Source organism: Melanostigma gelatinosum, assembly GCF_949748355.1.
Source record: "Melanostigma gelatinosum genome assembly, chromosome: 6".
Taxonomy (NCBI): Eukaryota; Metazoa; Chordata; class Actinopteri; order Perciformes; family Zoarcidae; genus Melanostigma; species Melanostigma gelatinosum.
The window spans coordinates 28,364,053-28,385,949 of NC_136639.1; the positions used below are offsets into that span (position 1 = coordinate 28,364,053).

Genomic DNA, 21,897 nt, shown 5'->3' on the forward strand with positions numbered 1-21,897 from the left:
TAGGAATAAGCCATACCTACAGCGCTAGACTTGTTGGTGTAGTTTAGGTTTGAAGTCATGAGTTCAGCTTAGGTGGTCTCGGGTGTCAGTGGGGCCGTGGGCTGAGCAGGCAGCTAGGGGAGCTTAGCTGGGAGCGAACTGCTCTCCTGCTGCCTCACCGAACAGCAAATCAAACCAGATGGGCTCATTTATGGCCAATTAGCAGTGTGCTGTGAGGGAGCACCACTGACTCACCTAGTGTTGTTATTATTACAGCTTTCATCTGAGCTCAAGAAAAACCTGGCGGCTACTAAGTTGGGGTTTGATGCATGTTTGACCCCAGATGCGTGAGGAAATTGGAGACTTGGTCTTAAGAATTGGAAGAGAGGCAGAGCGCGATAAATAGCTCCAGGAATGTTGACGATTATCTGTGCTTTGCTGTCGGACTGGATCTTTAGAAAGGGATTGAAAACTACACACACTTGTAACAAATGTGAAAACTCAGCATTTCCAGCTTTACCACTGAGCAGGAAAACACAGCAGAAGAGGAAGCAGGGCTGCCTCGACTCGCTCTGGACGTTTCTTGTGCGACGCCCCCACTGCAGAGACAAGAGTGTCCTGTTACTGAAAGGGGGGGTCAAGTCCTATGCAGGAATGTTGCTCTGCCTCCCCCCGCTCACTCTCCTCTAATCGTTGCCTCCATCACTTATTTGGCCTTTGCTCGACTCCCTCTGTGATGGTCCACTTCACTGAGCTCGTAAACAATGCCCCAGCCCCTTCCACACCTTCATATTTCTGCCTGCCTTCCAGCTCCAGCCTTCCTACCGAGTCATATCAGACCTTTTTACAGTAATTAGTTGAGGGACTGCAGCGCAGCGAGATATTTCCCTAAATTATCACCATCTCTGGGAGAAGGAGACGGGGAAGGGAGAGCCGTGCTGTAGGAGCCTGCTGAGATAATGACCGGCTCATCATACACATCCAAACAAAGACAAAGCTGTTTGCTCTCTTTATTGTGTGCAACCTGCGTCACAAGTGAACAACGTGAAAAGGAACACAAAGGAATGAACCCAGCTGCTGCACACATCTATTGTCTGTGTATATACTGAGGGGCAACGCTGTTCAGATCAATGCAACTACAATTGAGAAGGTTGTGGCTGCACCCGAACACTGGACTTCACCTCTGAGCAGGGGTGTTCCCTCTCTGAGGAGGAGGTCCCGAGGGATATCAGCCACCAACCACAGCTCAGCGTTGTTTGAAAGCCTCTCAATGAAAACTCAGACATCTAATTGTCCCTGCAGTGCTTATCAACGCTGCCAATCCCAACTAGAGCGGAAAGACAGAGCAATTTCCCCATTACAGCGGGAGCAGAAGATGGAGGAGAGACGAGGAGACGAGGGAGCGGGGTGTCTCCAGAGAGCAGTGCAGATGGCTTCATCTCCAAGTTCAAAAACACAGACGGGAGGGATGGGGGCGCGGGACGCCGTGCATGCACTCTCACGGGCACTTGTAATGTCCTTGTGCACAGAGTACGTTCACACACACAGGGACGCGATTCATGCACTCTGACAACATGCAACCAATTAGCTTTTAACCTATGTCGTGCAGCCAGTTTCCTTCAAGGCCACAGTGGCACCGAGTGAGGATTCATTTCAATGAGCACTGAGATCATAGCTGTTTTAAGCTCGCTGACCCCCTGCCACAGTGGTTAGATAAGCCCACTTCAACCTCGCCAGTGCTTTCATCTCCCACAACCAGAGCAGAGGCTCCGCAGACCTGCACGTGATTCGGATTTCCTCTCCCAATATGGAGAGTTACATTCAACTTGAAGGAAGAGACAGAGTTCCTCTTCAGACTGCTGTCGTTGGAGCGCAAGAATGCAGCGCCACTGTGCTCAGATGGTTACGATAACGTCACGCAGGCCAGCATTCACCCTGAGCTCTCACAGTGAAGAGACCTATCGGTGGACCTGCCTTCCTGAAGGAATGTCTGTTCAGACACATGCAACTGTGTGTACAGTTCACCATAGGAGCCCATGTTCACAACAGTGCTACAGTGAGTGTGTGTGTGTGTGTGTGTGTGTGTGTGTGTGTGTGTGTGTGTGTGTGTGTGTGTATGTGTGTGTGTGTGTGTGTGTGTGTGTGTGTGCGTGTGTCTGTGTGTGTGTGATTGGAGGAGAGGTTGCCTTTACTAAACTCTCTGTTCATTATCAACGCAGACATCTTTAAGTGTCTAGCGTCTGGCTCCACTCGGCTTATCAGTTCCTCATTGGCTTACACAATTAAAGAAACACACACGAACGTGTGCGGCCATGCACACACTCAAAGCCATGCCTGTGTGTGTGCATACACACATATGCAAAGAGGCATTTAAGAGCCCACCTAGATCCAAAATAGATCAGCTGAACCTTCTCGAGGCAGCAGAGTGGTTGCACAGACCATCACAGGCCCAACAGACAGCAACAGCTCTGTGCTTGTTTCTTTGGTTCCATCAGAGCGTTGACCTTCCATCACAGAAGGCAGATGTAAACATTCTAGGCTCAGCCCAAACCAGCTATATGCAATATCTTTTGAAGTCATGGAAGTATGCCTCCATCCTTTGTTGTATCTAAGTGTTCTCCACATGTCTTCATTGTTCTGAAACCATAACACAACAAATGTTGACGTGACTAATTTTCACCCCTGAGACCAAGAAGGAGGCAAAAATAATGTGATGCTATCGTATCTATTTGTTACTATCTTTAAGTTACATAACATGGGAAGGGGAGGAATTTGGACTGAATGGTATTACCAGTCTTGAAAGCTATTTTTGTTTAACAGTGCTGGAGTAGAGTTTACACAATGAATGTTTAGCTGACAAAGGTGCTGCATTTGAATCCAAACCACACTCATCTGCTTTAATTGTAAATCGAGGATCCCTGAACTGAGCAGTGGTGGGCCGTCAGGGCCAGCTAAGCCTTCTCTGCTGGCCCAAACAATCACAAAGTTATAGCTATTTTATAATTTAATCATTTTTCATAAATACACTGCATGTATTATAAATATTGTTCCCATTATCTTATGTTCTCATTGCACAGCTACGGTCTTCTTCAGTTGCTCTGCTTCCAGTGCAGCTTGTTTTAAGTAGAGCTTTTATCCAATCAGATCTCACCTCTGTGTCTCTAGGTAGAACAGAGCCAGAGGCTGCAGACTCTCACCTGCAGCCATGTGCACTTTAAGTGAATGAGGACGATGTTGGTGATTGTCATAGTGTTCAACCAATCAGATCTTTAGTTTGACATGTTGGGCGTATTCTTTGACGTGTCAGTGGTACTCAGGTAGCCTCTAAGTACGTCTGCATTAACGTGCGCCGTGATTGGTCAGCGAGCCAGCGTGACTTTTGTCAAACAGAAAGCCAGCTAGCAGGTCTTAGTGTTCACTAAGAGTTCAGGTTGAAACGTATGTAAGAGAAGTTATGACATGTTTAGTGTTGTGCTTGCTGTAGATTCTGTTATTTTTTACTTGCTGTGTTTTCTTAACACTCAATGGCTGAAGGAGGAGAGACAGATTAGTGAGTTACTGACTTTAACAAAGAAAGGAGGATGGACTTTGTCTTTAAGTGAACAGCAGCTTTGGTAAGTGAACTGCTTCAGCGGTAACATTACTACTGAGTTCATTTGTCTATGGTGTCGTTTTTATGAATAATATGATAGTATGAATAATATGATAGTATGAATGGCTCGTGCTGTAGCGCTGCAGTGTTGCTGGATTGATTTGTTGCTTTGTTGTCATATAAACATGTGTGACTGGTTCTTGTGAGTTTGTTCTCTTCGTTGTGTTAGTTACATTGATTCTGACTTGTCCGTCAATGACGAAGCGTCCCGTCATCGTCAGGTTATTCCGGACGTTTGAGTCTCTGTTGAATCAGTAGGGAACAGATAACTGCTGTTGTTGCCCCGCTAAGCTAGTTAGCTTAGCCTCCCTGAACACACGCGGGGCCGCAGCTGTTTCTGTTCTTGTTCCGGGTTCAGAGGTCACAGCCCGTTGTCTCCTACGTGAGAGCAGTCCACCCAAGACATTACGTTTCCCACAATTTAAGCTTCTGTATTTCCAAATGCACGAGTATTATTCAAACGTATTGTTCGGTTGGTAAGCATCATACCCAACGGTTTAATACGAACACGTGTATTATTACACCAATAGCTGCACCATGACGAACCTTCACTGCGAAAAGAAAGATCAACAGCAGTTACTGTCAGAGACACAGTGACTTGACAAACCTCAAGCTGTCAGGCCAGGTTCTGTGTGAAAGACGTGTTCCTTCAGACATCCAAGAGTTCAGCAGACCGGTAAGAGGCCTCCTTGTCTTCGAGGCTTTTCTCAGTCTGTCCATCTGTAGCACCACACATCCATGGCCCCCGATCGTAGTGGCTGTGCAGCTGTATGGGTGCTGATAAGAGGTAGAGGTGCCCCATGGTTCATCACGGTGAGGTTGCGTTGGGGGAACTCTGCCCCCGGCCCTGTGCTGGCATTTCCAAATGGGGGAGAATCTACCGAGGAGGGCAGGAGCGATGCTGCTTATCAAGCCAGCTGACTGAGTACCAGGTTCCCCGCAGAGCCACGGGGCCATGAACCCCCAGACTGCAACACAGCATCTCACCTAACGTCTGGCAGCAAGGCCCTGCTTGACTGAGGAAAACCACAATCCGCCATTGTCAGGGTGAGCCTGAGCCCTCCCTTTCTGAATCAGGGCGGACACCTCTCACCCTGTTCTGCAATGATATCTCTGACTAAAATGCCAAATCTCTACACACACACATACAGACACATACATGCACACACACTGACATTTCAGCCTCACCTCTTCGCACTGGGCTCTTCAGAATTGTTTCGGTGGTTGAGTGTTAAGTCATCGCTCCATCAAATGTATGGGGCCGTCATCAAAGGGACGTTTTTTAAGCTGTATTTATTTGATAAAGGCTCAACAGTGTCTACTGATTCCTCGCTTCGTGCTTCTATTTGGAGCCCGTACACTATCAAGCTGATTTGTAATATAATGAAGCACATTTCTAGATGTGATATCCTGCTTGCCAATCATACAACACCAGTGAGAGTCAGCTCACTAACTGTACCCCAGGTGATGAAATGGTGTAACGTTATGAAATCACTGTGAACTTCAAAGCTGCTGGGATGCACCTTCGTCTGCATGCTCATTGTCTGAGAACTCATGGCCAGATTTCAAAATGACTGCTTGCATCTCATACATTGTTTCCTGTGCTGATGCTTCAGTTTGCTGAGCTCAGGGGGTGCTGAGTCTAAACCCAACGTGGCAGTCTGAACCCCACCTGCTCCCCCAGTTCAGAGGCCTCAATTAGGGAACAAGGCTTGGGATGTTGTGAGTTAACTTTAATGGGCAGTGAGGGGATTGTGGCTTTAAAGCCCGGCCCTCTGGTAGAAAGCAGTCAGGGCTGGAAAACTCACGGGGCGGGATTCTAGACAAAACAACCCACTGGTTCAGAAAACAGATGTGTTTAAAGAAGGTTCATGTTGGTAGCAGTGTGGTAACTGCACTCTGCCATGTATTGGTACTGATCTCCGTGTTCGGGACACGAGCTGATCTACGAGGTACCCGTCTGCCATGAACCTCGTTCTAAAGTTGGGGCGGTTGGATAACCTCTGAATGCATCAGCATTTGGAGATGCAAGACTTTCACTGGAGAGAGAATAGCTCAATAAAATAAATATGATGTTGACTTAGAAGTCAAATCTACAGTTCAGGACCAGTGTTACCGTCAAAGAAAGAATTCAGCGTTTGAGAAGTGTGATTATTTACTTTCTCACGAAGAGTGAAAGAAAAGATCAATCTCACAGCTGGAGTCAGGACATGGTCAGTTCATCATAAAGATTGGAAACAGAAGCTCACAAATCAACATCCACGTCTGTGCAGCTTCTTTGACTTCAGCCACGGTTGCCAGATACAGTTGGAGACTTTTGGTTTTGGTCTTCTGAGAATCTCACTGAAACAACTAACCACAGATTAAACCAACCAGAAGTAATTAACAGTATTAAAGTATCATTATCTTCATCAACGAGCATCCACCGAGTTGTGTCTAACAATCAATCAGATGATAATAATATGTACCATCACTATATGTCTGTGTTTCCATCCCATCTGCTTCTGTAGTCCATGATGAAGTTCAGCCTCTCACTCCAGCAGAAGCTCAACCCAGATCCACAGATGAGGCATTTTTCTGACTTCCTCCAAGATAAATAGTCTGACATAAAGGGAATGATGTATGATCTCAGTCATTCATCTAAATTGGACAAATGAGGCTCACACGTCTGAGCTGTGAAAGAGCCCCCCCCCCTCAATAGGACTGGATGAATGGGCCAATGTATGGGAGGTGGGGTGTGAGGTGTACATGCACACACACATGTTTAATGTGGATTTCATTTGTGAGAATCTTTCTTTGTGAATACCTACCAGTGTGTGTGTGTGTGTGTGTGCACGTTGTCATTGCCTCCATGACCTTCCGTCGCATTAACAGGAGTATCTGGATCTCCAGGATGTGTGTGTTATGCACAGCTCTGTGTGTGTGAGAGCGAGGGAGTGAGAGGCAGCATTGTTGCATCTGCTCCTCATTAAAGGGCGCTAATGAAGGCACGTGTGTTCCACCTGGTTTGTGGAGGGGGGGGGGGGGTTAACCCTAACCCCTAACCCTTTCCCAGCTCTGCTGTCGTAAAAACTGTCTCAAGACAAAGAGGCGAGCTCGATCCCCAGACGCTCATCTGACAACAGTTTGGCAGTTCCTCCTCTAATGATGAAGGTGATGAAGGTGATGCTCGGCGGCGGCCCTGCTGGGCAGGACTGTGACTCTACCTGGAGAAGAACAAGACTCCTCTTCCACAGGAGGACCTGAAGAGAGCCAGGGAGAGGTCTACGGGATCTACACTTACTACTATCTGCTCCTACCGGCATACAAGCTTCTCACACTAACACTGATTATAACAGAAATGATCTTTTCTCAGTTGTGGTCTCTAGACGTGTGGATCGTTTTGTCTTTACTCGTCCAGGTTTTGAGACAGCTGTCGTCCAAACATCTGCCTCCAACAACAGAGCTGAATGGATTCAGTTTGAGTCAGTGAACAACTGTGGCCACGGTTCAAAGCAACTCAGTGAATATGGATCGGAAATAGCAAACAAACAGCAAAGTCCTGTGACAAAGTCCGACTTTGTCGACACATGTACCCACCTCAACAACGTCCTGCTGAGATTTCACAAAGAATCATAAATATCACAGCTGCTGGAAGTCATTGACAGGAAACTTTAAAATATTCAGTTTTAGGAATAACTCATGACCTGTTTGTTCTGTTTGCTGCCCAACGTCCTGTGACAGGTGGGACGCTGCTCGGCTCATCTGGTGGTCAGTGGATCAGACTTTAACCTCACGGCACGTCTACAATGTGTTGTTTGGCTCTGCAAAGTCCAGAACACGGTCAGTCTGATCAATCACACCACTTCCTGTCTCTTTCCTCCTCAAAGACAATCTGCTCATTAGCATGTTAAACACGTCCTGCATTTCATTCCTTCTCTCGTCTCTGACTGTCCCCGGCTCTGAGAAGGTTTGCTTCTCACTGCGTCTTCCTGAAGAGAGAAACAGCAGGAATGTGTTCTGGAGGTTCAGCTTTCCACCACATCACAGTGGGAAAGAAAACACTGTTTGACACAAAGTTACAATATGAGAGTAAAAGCAATAAACCAAAAATGAAAAAGTGATACAACTGCATGATAACATGAGCAGTTTATAAATCACAGAGAACAGCAATAAAATGAAGACAATAATAAGATAATATAATAATAATGATAAGATAATAGAATGACAAGCAGAAAGAGGACGGCGATCAATCACAGCACAGTAGAGGAGACTTTCTGCACGTTTAGCGATGTGCAGGAAGTGACTGAGGAGGTTCGGCTGCTTCTTCACAGAGCGGCGCCCTGCTGAGCAGCCCGCTCTGTCCACCGCTCTGTCCACCGCTCTGTCCACCGCTCTGTCCACCGCTCTGCTCTGTCCACCGCTCTGTCCACCGCTCTGTCCACCGCTCTGCTCTGTCCACCGCTCTGTCCACCGCTCTGTCCACCACTCTGCTCTGTCCACCGCTCTGCTCTGTCCACCACTCTGTCCACCGCTCTGCTCTGTCCACCGCTCTGCTCTGTCCACCGCTCTGTCCACCGCTCTGCTCTGTCCACCGCTCTGCTCTGTCCACCGCTCTGTCCACCGCTCTGTCCACCGCTCTGTCCACCGCTCTGCTCTGTCCACCGCTCTGTCCACCACTCTGTCCACCGCTCTGCTCTGTCCACCACTCTGCTCTGTCCACCGCTCTGTCCACCGCTCTGTCCACCGCTCTGCTCTGTCCACCACTCTGCTCTGTCCACCGCTCTGTCCACCGCTCTGCTCTGTCCACCGCTCTGCTCTGTCCACCACTCTGTCCACCGCTCTGCTCTGTCCACCACTCTGCTCTGTCCACCGCTCTGTCCACCGCTCTGCTCTGTCCACCACTCTGCTCTGTCCACCGCTCTGTCCACCGCTCTGCTCTGTCCACCGCTCTGTCCACCACTCTGTCCACCGCTCTGCTCTGTCCACCACTCTGCTCTGTCCACCACTCTGTCCACCGCTCTGCTCTGTCCACCACTCTGCTCTGTCCACCACTCTGTCCACCGCTCTGCTCTGTCCACCACTCTGCTCTGTCCACCGCTCTGTCCACCGCTCTGCTCTGTCCACCATGAACAAAGTCGTTTCTGATGAAGTTACGATGGTCTGCTTATTCCAATATTCATTTGCTCTGTTTTAAGAAAAGTCTCAAAACAGCTGACATTGAAATGAAAACACAACAAACTCAACTCTTTCCACTGCTGTAAAGTAACTCAGGAGGATGAAGCTAATGTGCGTTATCGCGGCTGCACAGAGGCTGAGCTGACGGGGTTTCACTGTAAACTGGTGTTTCATCACATCAGACAGCCTGTACGGACACCTGGCACCTGGCTCTGCTGTGCAGGTGGAACCTTCTTCTGACACAAGTGGTTTTGTGATGACCAAAGTAAAGATATATATATTTGTATGCTATTGATAAGGCGAGCCCATACTGAGTATGTTTAAAGTGGTGATTCTTGAGATTGCTGCTATGTGGTCATCACTGTCACATCACACCAGGACCCAGCAGGGTCAGCAAGACCTTCAAGGCTCCAGGAAGTGGTCTTTGACTTTTAGAGACGGGACTGAGTGTGATTCTTGCAGCCCTTTAAAGGACCAGTGTAGCGTAAGTGTACGTTTTAGTTCCTTCTACACTCGTTTTAGATTTTCTTGTTTGCATTTCCTACAGTTTCAGGTTTTCATTGACTTTGTGCGTTTGTTTGTGATTAGATGTGAAGTGAAGTCAAGACTGCATTATGTTTTGTCCATTATTGGGATGTGATAATGCAGCTTAATCACAGATTGATTTGAAAGGTCTTCACCTCATTATTATACAATCTTAAAGTCATATTGACAGTTATGAATGCAGATCAGATCAGCTGCACAACCATCACAGAGGAGCAGTCACTGGCAATGGAACACGTAGAAGTATATAAAGCTGCAATATAATAAATGAGATTTGCTGTGCTGGTTTTAAAGTGATCATTTTATCCATCAAGGCAGTTGATTTGTAACTGTGCTTGACGCCATTGTCTTATCTAATTACATATTTCTTGGACTTAAAGATAAACATTCCACATTGTATTTGTAGATCAGGACTCAGCTTCAGGAGATGACCACTGCTGCCTGTACCAGCTGCTGATAGAACATACTCACGGCTCATTACAGGGTCTGTCCACAGACCACAGTGAAGCACCGATCATTTCATAATAACTCCATCTCATGGACGACACTGACTGATTGTAATGAAAAACCAGTATCGGCCTTATTATCATGAAAGCGATGCATCATTCTAACCAGAGCTGGAACAGTGGAGGTGAATGAGACGATGCATTTGTTGACTCTGTCACATTCATCTGTGTGTGTGTGTGTGTGTGTGTGTGTGTGTGTGTGTGTCTCTATCTCTGTACACACCATTCCTCAACCGTGTCCGACGGTGACAGCCGTCGGTAATGACAGTCGAACGCTCGCTCGCTCCTCATTTACTCTGAGCTGGCGGTGTAGCTCTTCCTTCACAACTCTTAAGTGCTTGTTAATTTAACATGCAAATACGTCTCCTGACAATCTGAAAGCATTTTAATGAAAAGGCTGCTGCCTCCACGGGCTGGGCTGCTGGCTGTGAGTGGGGGGGGGGGGGTATGTGTGGTGAAGGATGGCAGTAAGACACTGAGGTACGCGGTGTTAGGGACAGGGGATGGAAGCCCAGATGGCACCGATTGAACATGCATGGCGGCTGAACATGTGCAACACATGGAGGTGATGCCGCCGTCACCTCGGCTCTGGCTTCCTCTGATCTGTGTCAGCCAGTGTTCCCAGCAGATAGAGCTTCAGAACTAAATGTGGGGTTATGAAAGGGAGCAAACACAAGCATCAACCTGCACAAACATGATAGAGTGAACCACACACACACACACACACACACACACACATCCCTCTGTTGATGACAGCCCTTTGCTCAACCTTTGCCTACATATGGGTGGCGCAGCGTGCTGAAAGGAAGGTGAGCGTGTTATTGGGAAGGTGGGGGGTGGATTGCAGGCGGTGTTAAGTCAAGCAGGAACCCTCAATGTTGCTAATTTATTTACAGATTTAATTAGATGGATAGAGCCCTCACAGATACAAGGAAGAGAGGAGAGATGTTGCCAGCGTTACAGCACTTTAATTATGGTAGCAGGCTCCTGATCCCTGCGCTCCACTGTCTGGGGAGCCAGTTAATTAAAATCCTCATTATTTTACTTTTAATTAGTTCCCCCCTCTTTTGTTTCCTTTCACCATATGGCCGTGTTCCGTGGTCAAATTAACGTAATTGAGCTAATTAAGCCGATCACTTTAATTATTCAAAGCGTTGCGATTGGCCAGGAGAACTTTTCTCCCTCTCCCCTCCCTGACATTCCTGCATGAGGTTCAGAGCTGTGAAGTCGCTCTCGTTGTCATTATGCTCTCCTCCCATGCTGAAGGCACGAGTTATGTCTGCAACATGCCTCGCTTCCAAATGTTCCAGTGGCTCATGTTTCACTCCCGTGCCATGCAGGGAATGCAGTGCAGCACTGGAGACCTCGGTGGATTCAGAACCCGTCAGAACATTGACCACACTGTGGTTAACACAGACGAGGTGCATGCTAGCAGCAGCAGCTACATGTGGTGCTCAGGGAGCGGAGCTGCCGTAAACAGCTTCGGCAGGCCGAGCAGCTTTCAGAAGGATTGTCAGCAAAGCTAAATGCCAGCGACTCCTTTCATCACTATCACTGCATTTACATCTGTGAATTGTGAAAAACAACCAGATGGTGGTTTGATAGCAGACATGCTGTCTCTCAGCATTCACCTGCAGCACACACTGCCTCTCTGCAGCCTCTCTGCAGCTCACCGGCCCACTCATTCACCATCCGACAACCATTCATATCAATCATCTGTTTAAAAACCAGTTGTTATATTCATGATGTGATGATGGAGGTAACAGCCTTCATCACACTATTACATTGAGGGTTGCCCGGTTTCCATTGGCAACGATTTAGAGAAATTTGCCACCAATTTTTGGCCGATGGAAACCGCTTCTTAATGTTCAGCAAAATGTGCTGCCAGAATGAATACATTCTGAATATGTGTTTCATTGACGATATTTTAAAGGGATCGCTGAAAGCAAACACTCATCCTCTCATTGTGTTGTGTTGTACTGTGTTGTACTGTACTGTGTTGTACTGTGTTGTACTGTACTGTGTTGTACTGTGTTGTACTGTGTTGTGTTGTACTGTGTTGTGTTGTACTGTGTTGTACTGTGTTGTACTGTGTTGTACTGTGTTGTGTTGTACTGTGTTGTACTGTGTTGTACTGTGTTGTGTTGTACTGTGTTGTGTTGTACTGTGTTGTACTGTGTTGTGTTGTACTGTGTTGTACTGTGTTGTACTGTGTTGTGTTGTACTGTGTTGTACTGTGTTGTGTTGTACTGTGTTGTACTGTGTTGTACTGTGTTGTGTTGTACTGTGTTGTGTTGTACTGTGTTGTACTGTGTTGTGTTGTACTGTGTTGTGTTGTACTGTGTTGTACTGTGTTGTGTTGTACTGTGTTGTACTGTGTTGTACTGTGTTGTGTTGTACTGTGTTGTACTGTGTTGTGTTGTACTGTGTTGTACTGTGTTGTGTTGTACTGTGTTGTACTGTGTTGTGTTGTACTGTGTTGTACTGTGTTGTGTTGTACTGCGTTGTGTTGTACTGTGTTGTACTGTGTTGTGTTGTACTGTGCTGTGTTGTACTGTACTGTGTTGTGTTGTACTGTGTTGTACTGTGTTGTGTTGTACTGTGTTGTGTTGTACTGTGTTGTACTGTGTTGTGTTGTACTGTGTTGTACTGTGTTGTGTTGTACTGTACTGTGTTGTGTTGTGTTGTGTTGTATTGTGTTGTACTGTGTTGTACTGTGTTGTGTTGTACTGTACTGTGTTGTACTGTGTTGTGTTGTGTTGTATTGTGTTGTGTTGTACTGTGTTGTGTTGTATTGTGTTGTACTGTGTTGTACTGTGTTGTGTTGTACTGTGTTGTACTGTGTTGTGTTGTACTGTGTTGTGTTGTACTGTGTTGTACTGTGTTGTACTGTGTTGTACTGTGTTGTGTTGTACTGTGTTGTGTTGTACTGTGTTGTACTGTGTTGTGTTGTACTGTGTTGTACTGTGTTGTGTTGTACTGTGTTATACTGTGTTGTGTTGTACTGTGTTGTGTTGTACTGTGTTGTGTTGTACTGTGTTGTACTGTGTTGTACTGTGTTGTGTTGTACTGTACTGTGTTGTACTGTGTTGTGTTGTACTGTGTTGTACTGTGTTGTACTGTGTTGTGTTGTACTGTGTTGTGTTGTACTGTGTTGTACTGTGTTGTACTGTGTTGTGTTGTACTGTGTTGTACTGTGTTGTACTGTGTTGTGTTGTACTGTGTTGTGTTGTACTGTGTTGTACTGTGTTGTACTGTGTTGTGTTGTACTGTGCTGTACTGTGTTGTGTTGTACTGTGTTGTACTGTGTTGTGTTGTACTGTGTTGTACTGTGTTGTGTTGTACTGTGTTGTACTGTGTTGTGTTGTACTGTGTTGTGTTGTACTGTGTTGTACTGTGTTGTGTTGTACTGTGCTGTACTGTGTTGTGTTGTACTGTGTTGTACTGTGTTGTGTTGTACTGTGTTGTGTTGTACTGTGTTGTACTGTGTTGTGTTGTACTGTGTTGTACTGTACTGTGTTGTACTGTGTTGTACTGTGTTGTGTTGTACTGTGTTGTACTGTGTTGTACTGTGTTGTGTTGTACTGTGTTGTACTGTGTTGTGTTGTACTGTGTTGTGTTGTACTGTGTTGTACTGTGTTGTACTGTGTTGTACTGTGTTGTGTTGTACTGTGTTGTGTTGTACTGTGCTGTACTGTGTTGTACTGTGTTGTGTTGTACTGTGTTGTGTTGTACTGTGTTGTACTGTGTTGTGTTGTACTGTGTTGTGTTGTACTGTGCTGTACTGTGTTGTGTTGTACTGTGCTGTACTGTGTTGTGTTGTACTGTGTTGTGTTGTACTGTGTTGTACTGTGTTGTACTGTGTTGTGTTGTACTGTGTTGTGTTGTACTGTGTTGTACTGTGTTGTGTTGTACTGTGTTGTACTGTACTGTGTTGTACTGTGTTGTACTGTGTTGTGTTGTACTGTGTTGTACTGTGTTGTACTGTGTTGTGTTGTACTGTGTTGTACTGTGTTGTGTTGTACTGTGTTGTGTTGTACTGTGTTGTACTGTGTTGTACTGTGTTGTGTTGTACTGTGTTGTGTTGTACTGTGCTGTACTGTGTTGTACTGTGTTGTGTTGTACTGTGTTGTGTTGTACTGTGTTGTACTGTGTTGTGTTGTACTGTGTTGTGTTGTACTGTGCTGTACTGTGTTGTGTTGTACTGTGCTGTACTGTGTTGTGTTGTGTTGTGTTGTACTGTGTTGTACTGTGTTGTACTGTGTTGTGTTGTACTGTACTGTGTTGTACCGTGTTGTACTGTGTTGTGTTGTACTGTGTTGTGTTGTACTGTGTTGTACTGTGTTGTACTGTGTTGTGTTGTACTGTGTTGTACTGTGTTGTACTGTGTTGTGTTGTACTGTGTTGTGTTGTACTGTGTTGTACTGTGTTGTACTGTGTTGTGTTGTACTGTGTTGTACTGTGTTGTGTTGTACTGTGCTGTACTGTGTTGTGTTGTACTGTGTTGTACTGTGTTGTGTTGTACTGTGTTGTGTTGTACTGTGTTGTACTGTGTTGTGTTGTACTGTGTTGTGTTGTACTGTGTTGTACTGTGTTGTGTTGTACTGTGCTGTACTGTGTTGTGTTGTACTGTGTTGTGTTGTACTGTGTTGTACTGTGTTGTGTTGTACTGTGTTGTACTGTGTTGTGTTGTACTGTGTTGTGTTGTACTGTGTTGTACTGTGTTGTGTTGTACTGTGTTGTACTGTGTTGTGTTGTACTGTGTTGTACTGTGTTGTATTGTACTGTGTTGTACTGTGTTGTACTGTGTTGTACTGTGTTGTGTTGTACTGTGTTGTACTGTGTTGTGTTGTACTGTGTTGTACTGTGTTGTACTGTGTTGTGTTGTACTGTGTTGTACTGTGTTGTGTTGTACTGTGTTGTGTTGTACTGTGTTGTACTGTGCTGTACTGTGTTGTACTGTGCTGTACTGTGTTGTACTGTGTTGTGTTGTACTGTGTTGTACTGTGTTGTGTTGTTCTGTGTTGTGTTGTGTTGTACTTTGCTGTACTGTGTTGTGTTGTACTGTGTTGTACTGTGTTGTGTTGTGTTGTACTGTGTTGTACTGTGTTGTGTTGTACTGTGTTGTGTTGTACTGTGTTGTACTGTGTTGTGTTGTACTGTGTTGTGTTGTACTGTGTTGTACTGTGTTGTGTTGTACTGTGTTGTGTTGTACTGTGTTGTACTGTGTTGTACTGTGTTGTACTGTGTTGTGTTGTACTGTGTTGTGTTGTACTGTGTTGTACTGTACTGTGTTGTACTGTGTTGTGTTGTACTGTGTTGTACTGTGTTGTGTTGTACTGTGTTGTGTTGTACTGTGTTGTGTTGTGTTGTACTTTGCTGTACTGTGTTGTGTTGTACTGTGTTGTGTTGTACTGTGCTGTACTGTGTTGTGTTGTACTGTGTTGTACTGTGTTGTACTGTGTTGTGTTGTACTGTGTTGTACTGTGTTGTGTTGTACTGTGTTGTGTTGTACTGTGTTGTACTGTGCTGTACTGTGTTGTACTGTGTTGTGTTGTACTGTGTTGTACTGTGTTGTACTGTGTTGTGTTGTACTGTGTTGTACTGTGTTGTGTTGTACTGTGCTGTACTGTGTTGTACTGTGTTGTACTGTGTTGTACTGTGTTGTGTTGTGTTGTGCTGTACTGTGTTGTGTTGTACTGTGCTGTACTGTGTTGTGTTGTACTGTGCTGTACTGTACTGTGTTGTACTGTGCTGTACTGTACTGTGTTGTGTTGTACTGTGCTGTACTGTACTGTATTGTGTTGTACTGTGCTGTACTGTACTGTGTTGTACTGTGCTGTACTGTACTGTGTTGTGTTGTACTGTGCTGTGCTGTACTGTACTGTGTTGTACTGTGCTGTACTGTACTGTGTTGTGTTGTACTGTGCTGTACTGTACTGTATTGTGTTGTACTGTGCTGTACTGTGTTGTGTTGTGTTGTACTGTGTTGTGTTGTGTTGTACTGTGCTGTACTGTGTTGTGTTGTGTTGTACTGTGTTGTACTGTGTTGTGTTGTACTGTGCTGTACTGTGTTGTGTTGTACTGTGCTGTACTGTACTGTGTTGTACTGTGCTGTACTGTACTGTGTTGTGTTGTACTGTGTTGTACTGTACTGTGTTGTACTGTGCTGTACTGTGTTGTGTTGTGTTGTACTGTGTTGTGTTGTGTTGTACTGTGCTGTACTGTGTTGTGTTGTGTTGTACTGTGTTGTGTTGTGTTGTACTGTGCTGTACTGTGTTGTGTTGTACTGTGCTGTACTGTGTTGTGTTGTACTGTGCTGTACTGTGTTGTACTGTGCTGTACTGTGTTGTACTTTAGTGTTTGCTTTGGCGTTGTACTGATGATATTCGGCCACTGAAGTGGAATAACCTGCCCAGAGACGACCGATGACAATTCGCTCTCCAGCTGACTCCGGCACATTTACATTGAGCTGGAAACTGAAATGCTGATTGATTGATTGTCAGTGGTAAAGAAATACATGAAGGATATTTCAATATTTGTGTTACAGCCAGAACCAGACAACGCTGCATGTGCATTGCTGCGTTTATCTGCTTTAGAGGCAATGAGCAACGCATCTGACTGTGGGTTGTGAGGTTTAGTCCAAATTAAAGTGAAAATAAAGCAATAGGTGAATAATTCCATTTTGTAAAACAGCAACTAGCCGATATGAGACCCGAGTTCTCCTGCTCAGACTTGACTCGTTTACATCTGGTGACACAGAGCAGACTGGACCACCACGTGTAGGCTCACGCCAACATGTCGTCTCATTCCAACAGTTTGAAAGATCTTCAGACCAGCGGATCAGCATCAGGAGGCAACTGGGCTGGAGGAGGTCAGCCATCTTGGATCGATATCACGGGAGTGTCTGGAAGAAGGCGTTTCACCGGTCCTCTTCATCATGAGCGTGTAAAAATACCCCGGCATCATCTCGTGTCTTCACAGTGTGAGGTGAAGGAGCTTGGGCAATTACACTCATCTGCATGTGTTAATATGATTAATTAGCAGGAATAAACACTTTCCTATGTCACAGGCTGCACGGTGAGCAGCACACCTGCAGGAGCTGTGATAAAAGACAACGCCTCATGGCAAAGAGCCTTTTCACCAGACCTGCTAATTGGCATCTGAGAACGTTCCGGCTAATTAGGGAAAGGCAGATGAGGCTTGATTAGTTTGAATGCAAAGTGTAACTTGTGGTGCGGTGGGACTCGGGAATGTGCCGAGGTTTTATTTCTCCACCATCACGACACAAAGATAATTGTAATTGTGATCATTTGCATACGTTAATGAATTTGCGTGATGCTTCTTGATCAGACGTGGAATAAATAATTGATGCAGTATCAGCACCTACCATGACAAGTGGGATGTTTTCTCAGCGCATTAAGGTGTGAGTGTGATGGCTGCTCTGAGGAAAGGTGTGAAATTGGAGCAGATCTTCTGCTTCCTACCGCTGCTGAACTCACAACTTCGGATGCTGCACGAGACTAGCAGTTCTCACCTAGCATTAACACGGCGCGCAGAACTGGAGCCAACGACACGCAGCTCACGAAATGTTTCTTTCAGGAACCACGCAGAGCGGCGGAGAACAAAGAGCCGAACCGGTCTGTGTTTGGAGCTTTAATTGGAACATGGTAAACAGTAAATACATCAGATTGTTTCCAATGCCCTGGATGTAGAGGGGGCCACTCCCCTTTAATTAGGCTGCTTTCAGATTAGGCGTTATTAGAGGCAGGCAGCCACGGGATATGCCCCGAGTTCAGCCTCCCAGGAGCTGCAGCAGCACAGATACAGGGCTCATGTTTAATTGCTTCTGTAAATGGTCAGAGCTCAAGCCTCCTAATTCCATTCCTCGGGGTAATCAGGCATGTTTTCACCATACAGGGCTGAAGAGAGTGAGTCACATCCACCATGCAATACAAGGCCACTCTGCAGCCTCTACGGCGTCAGAGTGACCGCAGCCCGCTCCGTGACATGTTACAGGGAAATCATTTTAATGGGATTCTTGATTTGAACGCCACCATTTGTTTTTCCACACATCGAACAGGTATCTGATAAAGAAATCAAACAAAACCTTCACTGGATCATTTTAGTTGTGGAACAGCAGCGACATTCCATTTAGTTTTCCTTGTAAGAAGTCTCTGCTGTGGGTTTGAGTCTCACTCGAAGGTTTCCCAAGACTCGACATCTTCACACACCAAACCATTCCTTAACTATTCCTCAGTGTGTAAGATCTCAGATTAACATATACGAGAGAGAGACAAGAGTTCATTAAAACACTGATGCTCGGGGGAAATAATGCTGCACGGGATAAGCAGAGCTCCGTCCATCAAACGTTCACTCAAGCATCTGTTGTTCCCTCTTCAGCTGGCGCAGGCTTTCATCCGCATTGTTCTGCCACAGCTCCCTCTTGGTGCCGGAGAAGCCTTTTGCCAGTGAAGTCCACACACACTGCAAATCTTTGATGACGCACAGAGAACTTTAACATTGAACACAACATGAATTGGTATGCGGCAGATGGTCTCTGATACGCTGACGGACGGGGACCTCGGTGACAAACTGCGTCCCCCCCCAGGGGAGGAGAGCCGGGCGGTGATGAGAATCCACAACAACAAGGACAGAAGCTGGAGAAGAAGAGTTCACCGAGGAGAAGTGAAGCTCGGGGGGGGGGGGGGGGGGGGGGGGGCTTCTGCCGCTCAGCATACCTGCAGACGACAGAGAGGGAGAAGGGTCACAAGGGTCTCTGTGTGCTCAGTGCCCCCACATGAACAAAGAGAATGAAACACTAACAGGAGCATCTTAATGAAGCCGGTCAAGGTGCAGCCAATTTTAATCCAACAAATAGAAACCCACCCCTACAGTACAGTACAGTACAGTACAGTACAGTGCAGTACAGTGCAGTGCAGTACAGTGCAGTGCAGTACAGTGCAGTGCAGTACAGTGCAGTACAGTACAGTACAGTGCAGTGCAGTACAGTGCAGTGCAGTACAGTGCAGTACAGTGCAGTACAGTGCAGTACAGTACAGTGCAGTACAGTACAGTACAGTGCAGTACAGTACAGTGCAGTACAGTGCAGTACAGTACAGTGCAGTACAGTGCAGTACAGTGCAGTACAGTACAGTGCAGTACAGTACAGTGCAGTACAGTGCAGTACAGTGCAGTGCAGTGCAGTACAGTACAGTACAGTGCAGTACAGTACAGTGCAGTACAGTACAGTGCAGTACAGTGCAGTACAGTACAGTGCAGTACAGAGTCATTCGCTGTGAGCTGTTCTTTATACTGTTTCTTCAGTCATATACAGTGTGTTCTTCATTCATGACGATATCACCTCTGAGATCATGTATTTCATTGCTTTTATCCACATGTTGTGTTGTTGACGTTACAGCGCAGCGACGGTGAGGACACCGTCGCTGCGCTGTAAGTGCAGATGCTTCTGTAGCATCGCAGCAGCAGCCCCGGTGTTCACCTTCTGGTCTGTCAGCACGGAGCTGCTCTGAAGTGGAGGCAGGTGGCTGTTGAGCAAGACGCCGGGTCTGTCGTGCTCACAGAAGATTGTCCCGTTGATGTAATGGAAGCGATCGCCTGGCATCAGTCTGTTCCTACAGGTGGCACAGCTGAAACACTGCAGGGGACGGAGAGAAACACAGACATGGATCCGATTCAGGCCGCTACAGCACATTCATACATTATTATTAGCATGATATCAAGAGTTGAAACAAGATGTTGTGAGCACCTGATGTGAGAAACTGAAACTGGATGGATAAATATGAATTCAAATATGAAACACGACAATGGAATATGTGGTAGAAACACCTTCACACTGTGTCTTCACCAGAGTTTAACAGTAAGTGAATGAGGTAAGAAGATGGAGGGCACAGCGCTTCTCGTCTCCACCAGATCCCACATGTTCCTGTCAAACAAGCAGCGGGACACAAAGTGCGGTGATGTGAGCGCTGGGGATTCACCTTGAGGTGGTAAACATTTCCCTGCGCCCTCATCACCATCTCGTTGGCTGGGATCGACTGACCGCAGGCGCTGCACGCCCCGCTGTGCCCGAACAGCCTGCAAACACAGAAGCACAGATTGCTCTGTCTGCACAGGCTCCAAAATCTCCTTCCTCTCCTCCTCCCTCCTCCTTACTCTCACCTGATGTAGTCGCTCCGACACAGAATCATGCCCCCTTTGCTGTAGCAGGTGGTGCCGATGTCCCCCAGCTGGGCTTGGCAGCAGGAGCACTTGAGGCAGCGAGTGTGCCAGTAGCGCTCCATGGAGAAGAGAAGGAAGCGGTCGGCGATCTTGCCCCCGCATCCTGCACAAGACCTGGGGGCCGGCGTCCCGCCTGACGCCTGGCTGTTCACCATTGTGCCGTGGCCCTCACAGGCTCCTGCACACGGAACAGAGGCTCCACAGTTGAGACTGGAGTAACGGTGAGTAAGGTTCACCTTCGTAGGATGAAACACTCAGATTCCTGGTTAAACGTCTGGAATAAAACAGGTTTGTGTAAACTGGATCTATCTATGTTTCCATTGTTGGATAATTACTTTTAATAAACCTCTTTTTGTAGTTACGACACATCGGCCATTTCCACTTTCCACACAAAGCAGACAAAGGTAGACGGGCTCCAGCTGTAGCTGCTGGTGAACATGGTCACAGGTCGACCAGGGACCACACAACAGATCATATCAGTGTTCATATCTCCTGTGCACACATCAAGCAGCACATGACACGCAATCAGTACTGTGGACTATATTAGAATCGTGCTTACTGCACCTCTATAACGTCAATATAGCACAAGTAACAGCTTGTTTGTGATTTTGAAGTATTTACAGCAATAAGATGAAGGTGCGGTGTGATGGAGAGGAGGCTCCAGCACGAGTGTAGATGGAGAACACTGTGTTTCACTCTGCAGTGAGGCTTAGTAAAGTATCTCCATGCTTAAGCTCGACTGACACAGTAACAAGGAGGTGCTGCTCACGAGAGAGCTGGACCGATATTCAGAGAGAAGAAGAGGACCGACACGTTACCTTCACGAGCGCGAGGCTTTCCTCCTGCGGGAACTTTGAGAAGGTGCACAAATGTTCAAAAGAAGCTCGACACGCGCCGCTTTTCAACACTCAGACTTGTTCTGGTCTGCATAGCGTTCCGGGGCAAAAGGGAAACAGCTCAACATTGAGCCCGGGACGGACGGCACGGTGTCGGTAAGAGTTGGACAAACTCTCACCGACATCCAGCTCCAAAGATGAGGAAGCAGCGTTACACGGAGCCGCGAGGAGGAGACATGACGCAGCTCCTCTTCCTCTCCTCTCTGTCACAGCCGACCATCGATCAACATTCCTTCATCTCCTTCCAACGCTTTTGACAGCGACTCTATTCATCAAATTGCGCAAGAAGCGATTTCAATTACCGAGAGGGGACGTAACCGACGAGCAGCGCGCAGCAGCCAATAGGAGAGCAGGGGGCGTGTCCGCAGTCAGAATGATTTATGAGTTTATAGTGGCTTATTAGTACCTTCACTCTCTAAGGAGTGTGGTATGCAGGGTTCACATACATGTAATGTATTTAGTTCATAGTTTACATGGATGTAAATCATACCTTATATATACTATATATATATATACTATATATTATATATATAGTAATATATAGTATATATATATATTACTATATATATACTATATATTATATATATAGTAATATATATATACTATATATATATATATATATATAGTATATATATATATATATAGTAATATATATATATATATATATACATATATATATATTACTATATATATATTACTATATATATGTATAACTATATATATATACTATAGACATATATACAGTTTGAGGAGGTAACATTGTTTTATCAAGAAATCAGAAATTAACAGAAGCATATACAAGTTATCATTATCAAATTATTCATTTGAAGAGGCACATTTTAAAAAGTCAGCACTTAAATGTACCCATGCTTCAGCAGATTAATGTAGAAATCATTTCCTCCGGCACAGGTTCTGCTCCTGA

At 45.9% G+C, this 21,897-nt stretch overlaps 1 protein-coding gene across 1 annotated transcript; it reads right to left on the reverse strand.

Moving 5' to 3' along the window:
- Positions 1–18,558: 18,558 nt before the first annotated feature.
- LOC306778118 (LIM domain transcription factor LMO4-B) lies at positions 18,559–21,115 on the reverse strand. Its single transcript, XM_079269508.1, is given in 6 exon segments — positions 18,559–18,578; positions 19,340–19,495; positions 19,839–19,935; positions 20,020–20,245; positions 20,248–20,257; positions 21,095–21,115. Coding segments are annotated over 6 exon segments (504 nt in total). The 5' UTR covers positions 21,101–21,115; the 3' UTR covers positions 18,559–18,569.
- Between the last annotated feature and the right edge of the window lie 782 nt (positions 21,116–21,897).